An 11,378-nucleotide genomic window follows, 5' to 3' on the forward strand; every position below is an offset into this window, starting at 1 on the left:
TATTATGCTGTCACCCAAGGCCCAAATCTGAGCCATGGAAAAAAATGGGTATGAGGTTAGAATTTAACTAAAAATTGCTCTGTTTAAAATGCTGGATCAGCGCAGCACTGATACACAACACTGAGATAACTTTGCTTTGTAGAAATAGGTTGTTTCAGCCCTATGTTTATATTACTGTTGGGGTTACTAGACCAAAGTAAAATATAATTATCTTTACATTGAGTTATAGAAGTTTTGAAAGTAAGATATTCACCTGAGGCTTCCTGTGTTTTGTTCATTTTCTACATTTAGACTGAAAGGGAAAGATGCAAAAGGGAAAATGCAATTTATCATCGGGCAATGGCAATTTTTGTACAAATGGGAAACGTGTCAGACATGCTTAATTTTCTTGTAACTAATGGTACAGACACGGTCAGTTCAGCAGTTGTTAGATCTGAGAAGATCCATGGGCGATCGTGGCTCAAGAGTTGGCAGTTCGTCTTTTAATCGGAAGGCTGCCGGTTCGAGCCCCGGCTCGGACAGTCTCGGTCGTTGTGTCCTTCGGCAAGACACTTCACACGTTGCCTACTGGTGGTGGTCAGAGGGCCCGGTGGCGCCAGCGTCCGGCAGCCTCGCCTCTGTCAGTGCGCCCCAGGGCAGCTGTGGCTACAATGTAGCATCACCAGTGTGTGTGAATGGCTGAATGTAGTGTAAAGCGCTTTGGAGTCCTTAGGGACTAAGTAAAGTGCTATACAAATACAGGCCATTTACCAAGATTCAGGTTGGGTGGGGGCCTCTGTCTGGAGTTTCTAACTTCACTGTTGACTTCGGAAATTTAGGTTAAAAAAGAGAAAGTTTACATTAATCAACAAAAACTTTGTTTGATAAATGCGGGAGAGTCTGGGCCGTGAGCTTCCACAACTTTTTCTGTAATTTTACACATTTATCATGTAGAAAAACTGAGGGGTGCTGTTGAAATGTGTGTAGTTAAACACCTTCACACAAGTGGATTTTCACTTTAAGTGGGCTGTATGTAGCCCTCTATGCAAAATGAGTTTGACATCTCTGGTCTACACGCTGGTGGTGGCAGAGGTGAAGCAGGTGGAGACTTAGACAAGGACCTCTATTTGTGATGGAGAGGAGGTGGGTGGCATGATTGAAAGTCTGAAAAGCAGAATGACTGAAAGGCAGTGAGATTTTAAGCACACAAGACAGAAGCTGATTAGCTCATAGAAGGTGGATAAGGTGGCGACTGGGTCAGAGTGATGACAAGTTTGACAGCGTGAGAACCAGAAGTGATGTAAAGAATAGATTAGCAGCTCAAACACCCAGGAATGCAACCAGATGTGTCAATACAGGTCCTTCCTACAGTTTGGTATTAACAAATAATCTTGACATAAAATGTAGCTGCCATGATGTCAGCCATTGCTTTCTGAAGTCCCGTCTTAAAGCCTTTAAATGAGCGTTTCCATTTTTACCATCCTGGTTTCAAAAAAATCAGGCAGAACAAAAGCGGTTCTGCCTGGGATTAGTCGTTAGCTAATAAGCGTGCACTTTCATACCACAGATAACACTGTTTTACATAATAGACTTCATTTTGTATTCAATCTGTTCCAAAACGAGTGACTAGATCAAAAACTCATCAGTAGAGGTCAATACAGAAAACAGTTTTCTCATTGACTTCCATAGGATCAAAGTCTTTACTAATGGTGAATAGTTGTCCTTCTCTACCTCTGCGATGTAGTAACAACCACCTCTCACCTAATGTCAGGTGAAATTGGTTTCAGCCATCCCACGATCCAAGCTAGATTACATGAAATCTAAAACTGCTTTAGTAATCATTTCTAAATTAATTTCAAGGAAAAAAATACTGAGTGCCAGTTTTTGAATTTGAATTAGAACATATGCAGCATCTTTGGGTTTTAGGATGGCTAGTCAGGGAAACAGAAAAATCTGAACACAAGTGTTTGTTTGACATTTTCTAAACCAAATTATTCATGAATTATATGTGAGGAGAATCTGAAGCTTACTCAATAATGAAAATTAGCGATGTTTGAAGCTCTAATTTCAGCTTCCATTTACTCCGTGTTTCCTTCCTGGACTTGAAGTCAGGGTGAAATAATCTCCTCCTCTAAAAATGACCACAGTTATATTAGTAATAATATTATAAGGCGCTGACTGGTCGAGTTTCAGTGAAAAGGTCGTCGGCCTCATAAGCTGGTTCACCATTTTATTTTGAGAGTACAGTGTAGGTTACCATTTACCTTTAAGATTCCACAGGAACCAATTTTCAGCATGATTCATAGATATCTGGCCCAGAGTCAAGGTTTTTTTTCCTCCTTAAGGCACCAAACGTCTTATTCTGCCCACTACACGTCTCTGAATCTCAGCAGGAGGCACAGATTGCTGGCCATCATATCCTAGTTATTACCTGTAAAACATTTCACAGAAACTGCGAGACATTTTGCTGTAATTCAAGAAACATTTTCTTTCCTCCATTACCTCTGACTTCCAAAGTTGTGTAGTTTCTACCCACAGTGTGCGATTGTTGCCATGAGCTGCTTTCACCCACTGTTAGTCTGCATGCGTCGGGGACCTGCACACTAACACGTTTGCTTTTAACCACAGAGACACTACAAGCCTACAGTTCAGAGATGGTTTTAAAAATGTGATTCATGCAAACATAAGATTTAGATTAATTCTAATATAACACTGAGTCAGACGTGTTTATTTTCTGTGTTCATTGCAGAATATATGCAAGATACCTGCTGAATTAATGTAAATGAGCCCCTCTGCTTTATACCTGTGTTGCACTGCCCCCCACAGTCCAAAGTGTGCAACTATGATTTTGTGGATGGTTGCAGAAACATTTTGACACGATGCTGTATTTGATGAGAGGGTTCTTTTTCATTTCTTTCTCTGTGAATGAGTCCATCACTTTGTGACTAAAACCATTCAGCTTAAGGCATCTGGTGCGGATGGTAAACACCTGTTATTCACATTTCTTTGTTCTCAGAAATGACTGATTTTTGACTGCCAAAACCAGGGGTGTCAATATTTTATCATGTGCAGCTCAATTTGCCCTTAAATGGACCACACCAGTGAATCAGAGTGTTTCCTAATAACCTACAGTATTGTGCAATAAGTAAAACCCCTCGTTTTACTTCCAATGAGCCAGACTTTGGTGAAAACGCAACTTTCTTTCGGATAAGCGGAGGAAAAAAGGATAAGAGGCAGGCCTACAAAACAATCTACAGGAGATGACTAGTATCTGAAAGCCATGTCTTTAAGAAATTAGGGAAAATGTTTGGCTGAACTATGCCAAATTACACAAGAAATGAACTGAGAATAAGTAAAAGCAGCTCTCAGGAAGTGATAAATTCAAAAATCCAAATTTTGGTTCAAATGATTCTCAATATGTGCAGAGGTCAGAGAGGTACAACAGTGTCTATAGCCATCTTTAGAACACGATGGAGGTTCGGTCATGGTTTAGTGATCATTTGTATCAGCACGTGCAATGCTATCTGGAGTTTCATTTTTCAGCATGACAATGGTTCCGAGCCAGTGCAGTAAATGCACACCTGGATAGAAAAACACACACTGGAACACTATCAGTCATAGACTGGCCTCCCAGAGTGTGGGATAACCATGACAGAGAGCAGAAAAAAGGCAGCCAATATCCAAGGAAGAGCTTTAATTGTCCTCTGAGAAGCCTGTAGAAGTATTCCTGAAGATTACTTACTGTAGTTCCATTTATGTTTCAATAAATCTCGTGTCTCACGTTCCCTGGCAAAATACAAAGAAATGAAGTGTGACGCAAGACGTTTCACTGTACTATATTAAAAAACATTAAAAACAACTGTCAAGTGTTTCCCACAATAATCACCTGGACATTGTCTTGTAATTAAAACCCGAAAAGTTCGATTAATTCTCTCACACACACACACACACACACACACACACACACACACAAATTGTTGTTATGGACCAACAATTTCTATGGTAAATATGAAAAAGTGTCATTTAATAGAATACTAGTGGTAAATACCGGTCATTGGCTCGGTCTGTGATTTACTTATATTTTCATACATCCATATTTTCATATAGGATGCCAGATGTCTTCGTCAGTGAGAAATCTGTAAAACTGAACATTGTTGCATTGTAGGAAACTCAACCGAACGCTTATGTTAAGAGGGAAAATTCATTTTTAACCTGCTCTGATTTCCTCCATGAAACTGAGGCGTTCTCACCTTTCATCTTAGCGACCTCTTTCAACTTCACGCAACATCCCTCCTGAAGTTTTCACAACAGCTCTGTTTTTTCAAACCTGGAAATTTTAAAGCTGGAGGGATTTGATTTTAGATGCACAGTGATTCTAATTGTGTACAGTTAGTAGAGCTAAAGTTATTAGGCAAACAAAAATTTACTTTTTTTTTAAGTCAGCAATGCAGTAAGCTAGAATTTCTCCAGTTTCTTGATAGCATCATTGTAGCATTATTCTTTGAAAGTCTGTTTATAGTTTCTCAGAATCTTACACTTTAGAGATCAAATGATCAAAAAATAATAATCAGAATAAGGGAGAGAAAAAGTACTAGTTAGGCTATTTGACAAATGGACCTATTAAAATTCTGCTGTCAAGTATCAAACTCAGTATTTTGCTGTTGCCATCTGCTTGTTTGAAACAAAGACATGACAAATGAGAGGCAGAGAAACTGAAGGATACTCCACTGTCATGGGCTGGTGACTTTTTAGTCACGTAGCAGAGTATACCATTCTTTCAATTTCAAATGTGTTCCAATTGAAAGACAAAGTCAGACATCCGGACTTCCCAAATTTGAGCTGGAACGTCCCTTCAAGTCGACTTCCTACTCGTAAAGTCAGCGAAGCCACACCAACCACGTCTTTCCTATCCAAGAGGGGAGGAGTGTATAAAAAATAAAATTTAAAAAAATAGTAAAACTGTAGAACATGTAATCTGTGCCTCCACCATCATGTATTTGTGACTCACTAAACCATACAAAGAGTAGCAAGTAGGCTCTATCTTGTAACATTTTCCTCACTGCTACTACTGACATCCAACTTCTGAACACAGCACAATTTTCCTTTTTGACCCTAACAGGTGCTATAATATATAAAATGAACACCATGTTGTATTAAATAAGACTTTAAATTACCGATTTACGCCACAAACATTTCAGGAAAGCATTTACTGAGGTCACAGATCAATAAAACAAAAGGGACATCACCTCATTAATTTCATTACATTCTCACATTTTTTTTTAATTTTTTTTTTTTTTTTAAAACGCTGAAGGCCATTGGGAAGAACGCAGGTTTAAGCCTCTCTTCAGATCTTGAAGCTACAACATTCTTGCTCTAGTGAAGCAAGTCTTACACCACTCACCCTATCAAGGCTTTTTTGTCTCTAAACTCAAGCAGCTAAAGTTGGTTCATAAATAACTCGCAAAACAAGTCCTCTGAATTATTCAGCCTCATTTCTGGTTTTGATCCCTGTGGTTAAAATCCCCAGTACAACAATAATCCATTAACCTTTTACACAGAGCATAACTGCTAAATGTGTGGCAAACATTGTGCCCGTCTCTCCCTTTATGTAAGTACACCATCGTAACAACATGCACGTTCAGGAAAACACTCCCAGAGAAAGCAACTCTTAGATGAGACACATGCTGCACATTAAGCAGCAGGAACTGGTGGTGGTTTGTAAGCAACTAATAAGAAAAATGAGAGTCTAGTCACAGTGTCAGACAACAGATGCAGTATGACTGCCACTGGAAGAACACCAACTGTGCACCATAATGCCACAAGTCAGCTGTCTGGCACACAAGTCTATTTTGTGAGATCACACTTTAATCTAGCGGGGTTTGCCACACTACAGTACGACAGGTAAGGCAAGCTTCTTTTATATTAAAAAAAAAAAGTGTACATTTGCCAATTTGAAAGCAGCTATAATTCGCACTTAATTGAGCAGCACAATAAGTCAGTCTTGGGTCCAAGGCTTTTTTTGGGGGGGGGGGGGAGACGACTATACAAGCTGAAAAGATGCAATTTTTAAAAAAAAAAATAAAAAAATTGCATACTGACTGCTACTAACTATAGATGAGACCAAATATTGGCAAGGTAATATGCATCGTGAATAGAAAATTTTAATGCTACAGGCATCAGTGTGTTATCGGATTATTTTAGCCCACACAGCAGAACCATGTCAATTTATCAGGATTATAGAGGCTAACCTGGTTCAGAATGGGCCTCTGGGGGATAACTTCCACAACATTAAGTGTGATTGATCAGCCTTCAGTTGATGTGTAGGTGGATGTCAGCTGGAAGTCACCGACATTATATACATATTTGGAGAAGATGGAGTTGCTGTTTCTTTGCAATCATTTTGTATGGGTTATTTGCCTTTTGGGGAAACATCAAAACTCCCTATGCAGTAAAAACCTTATCAAACGCATCACTCATTCAGTGCTTCAACCAATGCAATAAGTTGTTCATGGAGATTTTTTCAGGATCTGATGGAGTTCAAGTATTAAGGTTTGCATACTATGGTGCAAAAGTCAGTTAATTGGTAGGTTTCCAGTTATGAGCTCCAAAAATCTTGTTGCTTCTTCCTGTAGCAATTGTGAATTTCAAGATAAGCCATCGAGTGCTTCATACAGATTTGTTTCCTCACATAAACTGACACCAAAATAGATTTATTGAATTCAACTCTGCTCGAGCTGAAAATGTCACAAAACTCCATGTTGTAAAGATTTCCCCCCACCAACCTCATTCAGGTTCATGCTGCATTTGAGATCAGTAAACCAGCCACTTTGCCACTATCAAAACACAAGTCCACATTAAGATTTAAAAGATTACATTTATTTCAGAAAGGGCAAAACATTTCATAAATACTGAGCAGCTCATTGGTATAGACCCAGACATTAAGCCAGAACTAATATACATGCTCGAGAAAACTGGATCAAGACTAGAATCTATCCAACTCAAATGCAGGCTTTCCCTCATCTGCATATGGCAAAATGTCATTAAATGCCAGTCTACAGTGTCATTTTAACCAAGCAGCAACATGAGACTTTGAAACCTTGATTTGTGGCTTCAAAGTCCAACTCAATTTAGGATCCAACTATTCTGCTAGAGCTCAACCCAGAAAGCACTTATAATAACTCAAATGGTTGATCAAGTTTCACTCCCCACATCTTACAGCAATTGTTCTAAAAAGCTGGAAAAATCCAAGCATGTTCACAAGATGGACAGGTTAAGTCAAAAAGGACAGTTTAAGCTGAATTGAAGGTTTCTGGCAAACGTCGTGTTGCTCTTAACACATGCAGAAGTCTTTTCCCCAAATAGGTGGGTCATAGTTTTTTCCTTCAACACAATCCATTCCATAATCACTGTTCATAAATGCAGCAGTCCTTCTCCAGGTCCAGCATAATCAGCCGACATGGCAATCAGAGCATGGTGATGAGTTGATATGCGACATGGTAGACTGATGTCCCTGAAGGACCCAGAGAATCTCCTTTATGATTTTGGGTTGGGCAGAGGGCGTCGGAACAGCAAGATGTGTGGCTCTGGAGGAGGAACACCAAGAAAGTTTCATTATCTTGTGCAAAGTAGCAATTTAAGTCTTGGGGGGGGGGGGCAAGCACATCTCTTGTAACTCTTAATTAAAAATAGGGCGTGCCAGCCGTTTTTTGTTTGTTTGTTTTTTTAATTTGGGCCACAAAATCCAGTAGCAATGACATCTAGTCTGCATCACCTCAACTGCAGAAACCTAAGTTTTAAATTACTTTGTTTATTTAAATGTTAAATTATTCTCTTCTGTAAAATTAAATTCCTTGTTTTAGACTACTGATTGGTCACCTACACCACCTGGTCATTCTCAGAGCTTTAAAGGTAACGTCACAGAGTGAGAAAAACAATAGTGGTCAAAGTGATCAGCTGCAGTTTTAGTCTAATTGTGAGTTGGCCTTTGCTGCAAAATGATCACCATGAACTATTACAACTTGTCTCAAGTTTCAGTTCAATATGATCAACAAGCTACACCACCATACACCCACCAGCAAGCACAAATTACCAAACCAATATTTAAAATCATGACGCTGTGAGTTATTACCTGGTTGGTGAATCATGTAATGCACCCATCCTTGACTCTGTTGGACACCAAGGTTTCTCCACTCGGTCTCCGACATAAGATGGGTTTTGGGAACACGCTTGGCAAGCTCTTTGGGTAGCATTACATGCCTGCGGGGGAAAAAAAAGGTAGTATTACATTCTCAACGCAGTTGCGTTGGGCATTAAAAAATACTCATGATGTGTCGTGTAATGAGCTGAAGCCATCTTCTTCAAAGAGTCATCTTAATAAACCTTAATGTAACTGCATGTCGTAAAAGCATGCCTTACGTACCTGTACTCGTATTTGTCGTCGTCATATTTGTCAGAGTAGTAGATCTGTTTGTGAGACATGGTGGTACCCTGTGGGAAATGTGTTTTAAACATTAACGGTCACAATTAGAGAAAAAGGAAAGAAGCTAAAAGAAGGCTACATGAGTGTAGCTATGCTATATCCGTTCAAGCTAGGTCGACGAGACTTTAAAACATGTGTGCGTATTTATCGTCTTAAAATCAAAGTATGTGTTGTTGTCAATGCCCAATACGAATAGTTAAGTTTAAGAACTTACCTTTTGTTTTGTTTTTTCTAATTAACTTTCCCAGAGATTTTAAAAAAGCCAACTATTCCAGTTATTTCGCATCCGACAGCGACGATTTGTTTGCTCTCTCTTTGTTTCCCTCTCGAATGTCTGCGAGCCCGCTTTTCACCGTTCAAATAGACCTCGCCTCGTCCTATTGGTCAATACGACCGAAAAACTCGTCTGCTATTGGTTACTTCTATCTGTCGCAGGACATTAACGTAACTTCTTTGATTTCCTAATTCGTCATCAGGGTGGAAAAATCTGGGGAAAAAACAAAAAACAAAAAAACAAACATTCCATTTCAGTCCAAAGTTCGACCACAATTCTGTCCTGACATGCTTTGGTGTGATTACATAACCAGTCCCAGACTGAGCTTATAATCGTTTTTAGCGGTGATATCGTGAGAAAGTTTTAAGCCTATTATAGTTTTTGACACTGTTTTATTCAATTGAGAGAAAGGTGACGTCAACAAGGTTTCTTCTTATTTTAGCTCTAAATTTTTAACATTTCAAACGGTTTTACTTCAGTTCGTTTCCATGCATTTTCTCATTGTATCTTAGTTTTTATTTTATAAGAGTTTATATTATACAAGTTTCCGTATTTTTTTTTTATTAGTAGTAGTAGTAGTAGTAGCAGTAGTAGTAGTTTATTTTTTTATATAATTAAACAGATAACACTGTGAGCATGTGGAAGAGAGCCTGGAGAGGTGGAGGTCTGCAGGTAGTAAAGATGGATGACTTTTACATACTTTGGGATCAACCGTCCAAAACAATAGACTTTGCACAATAGAGCTGAAGAACGTGTAGGTGGAGAAGATTGATATGTGAAGAAAGAATAGCATCGAGAATGAAGGTTAGAGAGGGAAGGATGAGATGGTTTGGAGATATTCAGAGGAGGGATAGTGGATATATTGGGCAAAGTTACTGAATATGGAGCTGCCAGAAAGAGGAAGACCTCAGAGATTATTCATGTATGTAGCAACATTAGTTTTAGTTAACCAGCCTATAATTTATAGTCTAATGTTATCATTTCCGCACCTATGGACATTTTCAACACCCTACATGTGTATCTAGAATCTCTTAATTTTTTACTTCTAAATAAATTCTAAACTGACCTTTGCCCTGAAATCTCACCCAGTCTCACCAAGTTTTTCTAGCTCACTTTAGCTTGGCCTGCAGTACTTCTGTGAGGATTCTTGGGCTTAAGTCCCTCCTACTTAGGGGCTTAAAACTTTCCTTTTTAATCAAGCTCACATCAGGGACAGATCATGTGACCCTGAGCCACCCCTTATTTATGCTGGCTGCCCATTATACTAAGCAATCCTCTGCTTTTCTCTCTTTCACTCTCCAGTTATTAATATATGCCACCATCACGTTATTGTCTTTGTACCCTCTCTTTCCCGTAGTTTGTCCATTGTCCTCTCTGTGTTTTTCTCCTGAGCTGAATGTTCTCTTATCCCCCAAGCCTGCAGAGTATTTATTGTTATATTGTTTGCAGTGGCTTTGTGCTCTTCTTTTCTCACTCCACTGTCAGATGGCCACCCTCCCTGAGCTTTGTTCTGTGCAAGATTTCTTCCTGTTAGTAATGAAGGTTTCTCTCCCAATGCACTGTCCTCATTTGCTTGCACAAATGAATGTTTTTTTGTCTTTAATATTGTAAGGCGACGTTGTTATATTACAATGTAAGAGTCCTGGGATTACTTTTGTTGCTAATGTGCATTACAGTATGCACAATATAAATAAAATCTAAGAGATCCATCTTTATGCAAAAGTGTTTCCCTATTTCCTGACTTTTCCCTCTTATTTGTCACACTTACATGTTTAAATTGTAATATTAGACAAAGATAACATGAGCAAATAAAAAATGCAGCATTTAAATGATGACTTCAGATATTAAGGGGAAAAAACTATCCAAACCTAGCCCTATGTGAAAGAAAGAATTGCTCCCTAAACCTAATAACGGGTTATTAATGCAATTCCTTTATCACACAGGGCCAGGTAGGTTTGGATAACTTTTCGCCTTAATATTTGAAATCACCCCTTAAAAACAGCATTTTGTATTTACTAGTGTTATTTTTCTCTGATATATATATATTTTTGATGATCTGAAACAAGTAGGTGTGACAAAAAAAAGAAGGAAGGAGGGCAAATACCTTTTTACACCACTGTATGTGTACATTTACCTCTGGGGATAGACCACCAGAGTAAACATACTACACACACACACACATACATATATATATATATTTACACGCTACCATTTCTCCCCAACAATCAGTTATGTAGTTATGTGATTGTTGTTGTTTGATTTAGGAGTACAGAGGTGTAAGAAGGAAAGTGCTTATCCAGAGAAAACACTTAAATGACTAATTTTAGAGGAGAAGGGGTCAGATGATGAAATGAATGCCCACATTGGAGCAATAGTGGGAAAGGGGTTGTCCACTCTGGCAAGTCCCGTACAAATATAGTTCAGCAGACGTGTCAGTGAGCGACTGGTGGCTCCTGTATATGTGTGTGTATCTTGTGGGATCACACATGAACTTGTATTATTATAAACCAAGGAGAAAGAGCCGGGACCATCACCTGCCACTTTCACCTGCGTGCGTCAATCAAGCTGGGATGCACGTCGCTTTCCTGACGCGACACTTTTATCCGATTGGTCCAGCCATGATTCGGGGGCGGGTGCTCCCGCGGC

The 11,378-nt window shown here is 39.1% G+C and overlaps 1 protein-coding gene across 2 annotated transcripts; it reads right to left on the reverse strand.

Moving 5' to 3' along the window:
* Positions 1 to 6,833: 6,833 nt before the first annotated feature.
* On the reverse strand, positions 6,834 to 11,346 carry cks1b (CDC28 protein kinase regulatory subunit 1B). 2 transcript variants are annotated; one of them, XM_085445942.1, is made up of 4 exons: positions 11,267 to 11,346; positions 8,399 to 8,466; positions 8,108 to 8,235; positions 6,834 to 7,562 (listed from the first exon to the last, which is right to left on the reverse strand). In XM_085445942.1, the coding sequence occupies exons 2-4, from the start codon at positions 8,455 to 8,457 to the stop codon at positions 7,513 to 7,515; spliced, it is 237 nt and encodes a 78-aa protein (XP_085302068.1). In that variant the 5' UTR covers positions 8,458 to 8,466; positions 11,267 to 11,346; the 3' UTR covers positions 6,834 to 7,512. The 2 variants fall into 2 exon arrangements, with proteins under 2 accessions (XP_085302068.1, XP_085302067.1); XM_085445941.1 differs by lacking the exon at positions 11,267 to 11,346 and adding an exon at positions 8,673 to 8,945.
* Positions 11,347 to 11,378: the final 32 nt, after the last annotated feature.

This window comes from Copadichromis virginalis, linkage group LG22 (assembly GCF_057382275.1).
Source record: "Copadichromis virginalis isolate Kocher_CV1m ecotype Utaka linkage group LG22, C_Virginalis_male_GT1.1, whole genome shotgun sequence".
NCBI classification, from domain to species: domain Eukaryota; kingdom Metazoa; phylum Chordata; class Actinopteri; order Cichliformes; family Cichlidae; genus Copadichromis; species Copadichromis virginalis.